The 8,572-nt window shown below is 40.8% G+C and overlaps 1 protein-coding gene across 1 annotated transcript in view; it reads left to right on the top strand.

Moving 5' to 3' along the window:
* Ptprb (protein tyrosine phosphatase, receptor type B) overlaps nucleotides 1–8,572 on the top strand; it is a 160,164-nt gene that overhangs the window by 66,666 nt on the left and 84,926 nt on the right. The window contains exons 8-9 of the mRNA XM_004632213.2: nucleotides 1,681–1,950; nucleotides 3,601–3,861. Of these exons, the coding sequence (XP_004632270.1) occupies nucleotides 1,681–1,950; nucleotides 3,601–3,861 (531 nt within the window). The remainder of the gene's footprint in view (nucleotides 1–1,680; nucleotides 1,951–3,600; nucleotides 3,862–8,572) is intronic.

Raw genomic sequence — 8,572 nt, 5'->3', positions numbered from 1 at the left:
AACCACTAAGAAGAATATATGCAGTGTATTATTTGTTGAAACTGTACTTCCGATTTGATTTGAAACTGTCTCATTGCTATCTCTTTATCAATAAAACTTTGAAAAATAAATAAATAAATAACAATGTCACATAACTTAAGTAGCATAAATATGTGAGAAATTATATTAGTAAAGAAAACATTTCTATCTATTCTTATAATGAAGACCAGTTAGCACTTAACCAGGCTTTCAATAAATCATTTCATTAATGTGTGTCACCAAATATTTATCCAGTGCCTTGTAAGAATCCACTACTATAGTATGAGTTTTGGGCATTGTTAAAATAGATAAGACATACTATTACATTTAAGACAATGTCAGGGGTCTGTAAACTGCGCTGTATGGCTAAACTGGTTGGTAGCTTTTTTGTATTACATTGAGATGAATAATTTTTATGTATTTAAAGAGTTGTAAACACAAAAAAGAACCCAAAAATATATGAAACACAGATCATATGTGTCCTACAAAGCCTGAAATATTTACTATTTGGCACTTCCAGGAAAAAAATTGCAAACCCTTGCTTAAAAGAGGTCACAATTTTAATTTTACAGATATAGAATATATGCAAAAACAATTAAAAACCCTTTAAAATAAAGCCTCCTAATAGTGGTAGTGTTGCTGCTATTTCTGTCAGGTGCTACTACTTTACACTATTATTTCATTTATTTCTCAAGACAAAACTATGAGAGATGTTCTTTTGCAATGGCCAGTTTACAGATAATTCAAAAGGGTCAGATAATGTGTGCTTAACTACCCAGCCAGTAAGTGGTGGAGCTATAATTTAAACCAAGCTATTGGATTCCAGACTCTAATCTCTGTGGTATTAGAGATTGCAAGTAAGAGCGCTACGGTTAAAAAGTAAAGAGAGTGAATTGCCCTTTAAAGGATCAGTGAAAATTTGGAGGAAATGTCCTTAAAGTGATATATAAAAGTGTTAACTTATTCCCAAAGAGAGGGAGGAAGGAAGGGTATTTGGAGTGGAAAGAATAAAATAAGCAAAGGTACAGGGACCTACAGGTCTACAGGACATGTGAGTGGGAGCCAACGTTGGATGTGGTAAGGAAGGGGGAGGCCTTCAGGGAGCGAGCAGAGCAGAGACTGGAAGGCCCTGTGGTCTGAACTTGAAGAGTCACAAATGCAAGTGAAGGATTCGTTTTATCCTGTAGTTTTTTCAGGACACTTTGAATATTTGTAAGCAAAAGCATAATACAATCACAGCTATATGGCAAGAAGATCATTCTTTTCGCTTAGAAGAGAGAGAAGGTTTCATGACCGTACTGCTCAGATCTCTTCCAAAAGATGAAACCTCTGTCCACATCACCATCACTAGAAGCAACATCTACATTGTCCCTGGGGCGGGTGTGCAGTTTATACAAGACAAAATTTGCATCACTAGACCGTTAATATTTTTACATAAGCGTGTGTGCCAGTTACATTCCTACAATGATTTTAGCACACATTCTTGAGTGTCAAAGTCTCCAAAATGAAAGAGGAATACTTGTCCTCCATAGACACCAGGAAGCCATAGAAATGTTTCGAATTTAGACATTGTGTCTCCTATTTACTGTTGCCTGACAAAACTTAACTGAGCATTCTTACTTTTGGTTTTTAGTACCTTCTTGACGTGATTTCACTGTTTAGTTCCAGACAAAGTTGGGAGCCTTGAGGCAAAAAGCAATGGTCAGACGAGCTCCCTGGTGGTGAGCTGGTCGCCCCCTGCTGGAGACTGGGAGCAGTACCGCGTCGCGCTCCTCGATGATTCTTCAGTGCTGCTCAACACCACGCTAAGGAAGGAGAAAACTGGATACATCGTGGATGGTGTGGGGCTCATCCCGGGAAGACAATACGAGGTACAAGTCACCGTAGAGAGTGGAAATCTGAAGAACACCGAGCGCTGCCAGGGCAGAACAGGTAAGCAGATGCAAAAGAAGGCATGGCTGCCGGAATTTTCATTTCTTCCCACTGCTAGTAACCACCACCAATGTCACACCCTAGTGCTCCCTGAATTGGAGACATGACAGGCTTGCAGGATAGCACAGGGCTTTTGATATTTAATACTGTTAAATTAGAGCATCAGACGGCCCTTCAACTAATAATGCTACTATTTTGTAAATGAACCGTGTTCTCAATGCCAAACGAGTAAGTATGCTGTCTGGGAATGAGGACTCATCCTTCCTGAGGACTCATCCTTCCTGCAGAAGAGGCTTTGCTGGTGATCTAATGTGGGTATTTCGGGCACCAAGGAGGGGGATGAAAGGGGATAGGAACCTGCCTGGATAGTAGGGAAAGGAGACCAGGATGCTGAACATGGCTTCCCGGCTGTCTCCATTCACTGCAATCTCTCAAGTGACTCCTCTGGACCTGTTTCCTCAACTTTTGAGTCAGAGACTTCCAAGTTCAACAATTCCATGACAATCCAAGTGATCTGAAAGATTCTACGCTGGAGGAGAAATTCAAATATCTTGTCTCTTAGCTTTGCCTGATAATGAGGAATTGACTATATTCATCCAATATTCCTATTAGAAGAATGTCAAATAAAATGATCAAGACAAAAGGCTCACTGTAATTATTACAGATTTTTCAGTAAGCTCTGCATCTTCTAAATTTCTATATCCATTGGAGAGTGACCAAAGATCTATGTAAGCTTAACCAAAGCTACTTGTAGTATTCACAGGACAGGCAACTTTGTACACTATAATATTTTCTCATAATGTTTCAAATAACTCAGAAATGTCAGATCTACAGTGGTGACAGCCTCGTGTTGGTGTGATTCTTAAAACTTTTCTTAAGCTACACTTACAAATGATGAGTAAAGTAATTTGAAGTGGCTCTTGGTGTAAATAGTTATTTCTATAAACTGGAAAATAAAAGTGCAGAATTCAGTTAGGATAGAATTATAGAAAATTTGTTTGATGCAGAAATCACCGTATAATTTCACATACTTGACTCTTTCCTAAATGGCTTTTCCTGTTGGTCTGTGGCACCAACACTTGGCTATTACTGATCTCTCCTAGAAACTGTAGTAATAAAATCTTTTTTATGAAGTAAAAACAGTTTGACTCTTTTGGTAAGAGGTGTTCTTAACCAGAAACCATTATTACCAACCACCTCTCTTAGCATTCGTTCCTCAGAAATAAGGAGAAGTATTTGACCTTTCCAGATTACTGGGGGTAACAAATACTCCACCTTTCACATAACCACTCTCACATAGACTTGTCTTTATGGTGTTGTGGATGACAGGGTTGTGGTAAATATTTTTTATGTCATAGAATATACAGGACAAGGTAAACTCTAATGAAGTGACACATGATAGAAAATAAATGACTTTATAGCAAGGTATTTTCCAGAAGTATTCTTTTTTAATAAGTATTCCTTATTTCTATGTTCATAAACCAAATTTCTTATGATAAGATTCCCTTCCTCTTAATACTCATAATCATTTAAAAATAGAAATGTTGAACTAGAACACTCCTGAGAATGGAAGAGACCAGCTCTCTGAAGACTATTCTAGAAGCATGTCTGAGGCCATCAATTCCCAAGTCTCCGCTGCTTTTTTCTCAGCTCCCCTGGCTGTCCTCCAGCTTCGGGTCAAACATGCCAATGAAACCTCGCTGGGCATCATGTGGCAGACGCCTGTAGCACAGTGGGAGAAATACATCATTTCCCTGACTGACAGAGACCTCCTGCTCATTCACAAGACCCTCTCCAAAGACGCCAAAGAGTTCACTTTCACTGGCCTGGTCCCTGGCCGAAAATACACAGCTACTGTGACCAGCATCAGCGGAGACTTGAAAAATTCCTCTTCAGTGAAAGGAAGAACAGGTAATAATCTTTATGAACCTTAGATTTCATAGTGCTGTCTGCTGGATTATCTAGCACGCTGTTGCAGGCCCCAGCAGTGTTTATTCCATACCGCTTATGTACTTTGCATTCTTTTATGTGTCCTTTCTATTGTTATTTTCTGTTGACCAAATTCAGCTCTTATCTTCATTAATTCCCTCTTTTTACCTTGCCTGGGTTTCATTGTGTTAACACTGAGTAGAGAATAAGCCGCGCTCTCCCCCCAGGAGTTTTGTTACAAAGAGAACAGAGAAACTGAATAGCGTAGGGGAGAGGAGGCTTGGCTGAAAAGATCATGCGTTTTTAAGCACAGAGGTCATAGCATGCTATATGCTGGTGAGAATGATCTAGAAAAGAGAAAAATAAAGATCTTGAGAAGAGAGAAGACGACTCTCCTGCACATAGCTAGTGGTCTTAGGGTTTAGAGCACGTGGCGTTGGCTCTAGAAAAGAGCGTGTGCAATTTAACTTTAGTGCTGGCTGGGGAGGAAAGAGTTTGAGTGCAGATACCAGGAGGTGGATAGATGCACCGTCATGCTGTTACTCTGCAATTTCTCTCATGCTCTTGGTGAAATAGGGAACACTGTTCTCAATGGCCCTTTCCAATTTCTGCACTGTTGGTAACTGGTATTTCCCTCTCGTTTTCTAGCTTCACAACTATTCTATATAGAATATAATTGTCTTAGCCTCTTAGATTTAGCTACCCACTTACCACTTGCCCCATTATATTTCCTTTCTGTACTGTAGGAGTTACCTATTATTTTCCTCCATCCTAAAGCATATTCTTCAAATTTCCTTACTGAGGGTTCTTAGAGACAAGCTCTCCCTTTTTGCTTTTCTGGGCATGTTTTTATACAGCCTTCAGTCTTGCAGGGTATTTTCATTTTCTTTCAGTGCATTGAAGATGTTATTTAGTTTTTTCAAGGCTTTGTTGTTACTGCTCCCACTACTGTTGCTGTTGTTGTTTGAGACAGGGTCTCATGTATTTCAGGCTGGCCTTGAGCTCATTTTGTACCCTAGATTGGCCTCAAACAGACTCACTCCTGCCTCAGCCTTCTGAGTCCTAGGATTCCATGTGTACGTCATCACACTGTTGCTTTTGAAGTCAGTTGTTGTCAGTTGAATTCCTATTTTACTATGAGAAATCTACTCACTGTGACTATTTTCAAGGTCTATTCTTTATCTTTGATTTTTTTTGTTCCAAGATACTGATTTATATATCCAAATATTTTTCATTTATCCTGCTGTATTCTTTTTTTTTTTCCTGAGGGTAGGGGGACCAGGAATCAAACTCAGGACCTTGCACTTGCCACACAGGCACTGCACTGTTGAGCTGTATCCCCAGCCCTATCCTGCTGTTTTCAGATTGTCATCCCTCAACCCTGGTGGCACTCAGCTATTAACTCGTCTCAGTTACTCTTCTCTTGTTGCTGGGACAAATACCCAACACCCAAGTGAAGGAAGGAAAGGTTTATTTAGCTCACAGTCAGTGCAGGCTTCAGTATATACTCAGCTGGCTCCCAGGCAGAATGACACATGACCCAGAGAGCAGCCATTCATGGCAGTAGCAAAGAGCAAGAGAACAAAAGGAGTGGCAGCAGCTCAGGCAGCTAGCTAGGCTCTCTCTCTCTCTTCCTTTACACTGTAATGCAGAGTATCTGCCCTAGGGGACTCACACCCATAATCTTAGCATCAATCACAAAGTCCAGAAGCTACCCCATGACCGCATGAGGGTTTAGAGGGACAACTAGACACAAACCATTACATTCCACCCCTGGGCCTCCAAAGACTCATGTACATCCCTTTGTGCAAAAAACATTTTAGTCCATCTCTAAGAGTGCCAAAGTCCTACAGTTTCAGCATTGCTGAAAAGTCCAAGTCCCAACTCTCTTCCAAGATCCAAGGCAAACTCTTAGCTATGAGCCCCTGTACAATGAAAAGTTAAATACTTCCAACATTCAATGGCACAAGATAAACATTACCACTCCAAAAGGTACACACAGCAGGGGAATACAACGCATTGGAACCAACACAGGTCCAAAACCTAGCAGGGCAAACATTAAGTCATGTAGTTCCATGTGAAATATCGGAAGCAATCTGTGGCAAATTATGAGCTCCATGCGGCTCCATCTCCATGGCTTTGCTTCTGGTAGCTCCCATGGCTTCTCTCCTAGGCCAGCTTTGCTCCCACCTTCCAGCTTTTCTTAGGTGATCCATGTACCTGGCTTTTCCAAATTTCTAGAGTTTCCACTAAATAAGCTTCTCACTCACAGCTTTACACACTGCCCTCTCAGGTGCACACTGCCTGGCCTCCCAGCACTTATGAAATCTAGATGGAGGCCTTCTTAGCTTCAGAAGTTTTGTGCTCTGCAAGTGCCTAAAACCAATGCCACATGGATGCTGCTAAGGTCTGCTGGCAGTAGCCAGGCTTTCTTCTGTCTTGGCTGTAGGGGTCGAGTGCCCAGATTGCTGAGCACTCTGACCCTGATTCCAAGGAACAATTTTCCATGCCTGCACCATTCTGGAACCTGGTGTAACAGCTGCTCCCATTCTGGAACATGGCACTCTGTGGTTTTTTCCCCCAAGGTGAAGCCCCTCACCCTTGCAGTTCTGAGACTGCAAAGCATGGAGACTTGCCACTTCCTGTGATGCCCTCAGGCCATCCTTTTCATTCTCTAGTTCCTTCTCAGCAATGGAGATCCTCTCAGCTCTATCTTTGTGATCCACAGCTTTATTGGAGCTTCCTTTCTGCCCAAATGTACATTTTAAATCCTCCTGCTGGGCTCTTTGCTCTTGATTTTCACCATAAATCTAGCTCAAAGCCCCCAACAATATCCATGCTACTGCATCAATATTTGGCTGCTTTGAAATTTCTTGTGAAAGATTAATCAGTCCATCATGCTAAATCTCAGTCTCAGGCAAAATCTCTGGACACAAACAAAATGAAGACAAAATTCCTGCCATGCGATGACACAAATCATCCGGAGTCCAACAACCAATGCAGTCCTTCTTCCATAGGAAGAACTCATTCATTCATTCCTTTTATTTCTGCACACCAGGGGAGGGGTAGTGTACAGTCCTTTGCACATGGCAGTAGAAACCTCCTCAGCCTTGTCTTACAGGCAGGATTTCTATCAACCTTTTGGTCTTCTGAGCTCTGACCAGAATCTCTCATACAAAACAACTAGTTGTTCTAGCACTTCTCTTATAACCAACATCTCCAAATCTTTCCTATCTCTTACCATAAGCCATTCCTAAAAGCTTCTAATCCATATGGTCAGGTATAGCCACAGCAATGACCCTACTCCTCCAGTACCAAATTCTGTCTTTGTTACTCTTCCCTCATTGCTGGGACAAAAATACCCGACACCCAAAGTAAAGAAAGGAAAGGTTTATTTAGCTCACAGTCAGTGGAGGCTTCAGCCCACACTCAGCTGGTTCCAAGGCAGCATAGCACATGATTCAGAGAACAGCCCTTCATGGCAGCAGCAAAGAGTAAGGGAGCAAATGGAGTGGCAGCAGCTCAGGCAGCTACCTAGCCTCTCTCTCCCTTTACACTGTAATGCAGAGTATCTGTTCCAGGGCACTCACACCCATAATCCTAGCATCAATCACAAAGTCCAGAAACTGCCCCATGACCACATGAGGGTTTAGCAAGACACCTAGACACAAACCATAACATAACTCTTCACTATTGTCACTTCCCTCTCCTCTGCTCCCTATCATTTCTGCTAGTCCAGAACGTGTGTGTGTGTGTGTGTGTGTGTGTGTGTGTGTACAGCCACACACACACACACACAAGCACACACTTCATAATTTCCATGTGTTTACTCTCTGGACTGTAGTCTAGATAATCTCCTCAGCTCCTTGCTTCAACCCATTAATTCTTCCTCTGACTTCTTCTAATCTATCCATTGAGTTCTAATTTTAATTGCTTTTCACTTTTAAATATCTTCTTTGGTTGTCTTCAAAATCTATGCTGTGATCTTTTACTCCTTAGTTACATTTTTCTTCTTCTTTATTATTACTGTAAACTAAAATTTTTGTTTCACATTCTATCTGATGAATATAATATCTGAAATTCACTAGTTAGGACCTAACACTCTTGATTTTGCTTCTTTTCGTTCATGAAGTTTTATTCCTTAGATATTTGTGATTTTTTTTTACTAAGCTAATATTCCTTGAAATTTTATTTCAAGAATTCTTTGAGGTCTTGTTTAAAGGTGGATTTCAGAGATTTTTTGGTTTTACTTTCAAGTGTGCAGGACCACTGTCAGCCAAGACCTACTTTAATGTAGGTTGTCAATCTGAGGCTTTTTGGACACCAGATTTTATGAATTCAAATAGTAAACACCTTGAAGCTATCTTAGAATTATGAATTCTCAAAGTAAACATTTTATCTTCACTCAGTGAGTGCTAAGAAGGCTAGGGTGGTGTGAGGAATAGAAATGAAATATTATTTCACTGGCCCTTGGAAAGTAGTTTTCAGGATCCGCTGTGATGCAGTCGACTACCAGTAAGCTTCTTCAGCCTGAGAAGGTCCTATATTTTATGCCCCATTCCTGAGATCCTGAAATGCTATTAAATCAAAGCTTAAGTTTATGTTTGACAGGTGGATCATTATGAGTCCAATCTAGCAGTGAGACCCTGAGCACCCTGTAGACCCTTCTCTAAAAATAAAAAAAATAAAAAAA

This window comes from Octodon degus, unplaced genomic scaffold, assembly GCF_000260255.1.
Source record: "Octodon degus isolate 3935 unplaced genomic scaffold, OctDeg1.0 scaffold00047, whole genome shotgun sequence".
Taxonomy (NCBI): Eukaryota; Metazoa; Chordata; class Mammalia; order Rodentia; family Octodontidae; genus Octodon; species Octodon degus.
The sequence above is the reverse complement of the archived record's forward strand: the minus strand, read 5'-3'. Positions and strand labels throughout refer to the sequence as shown.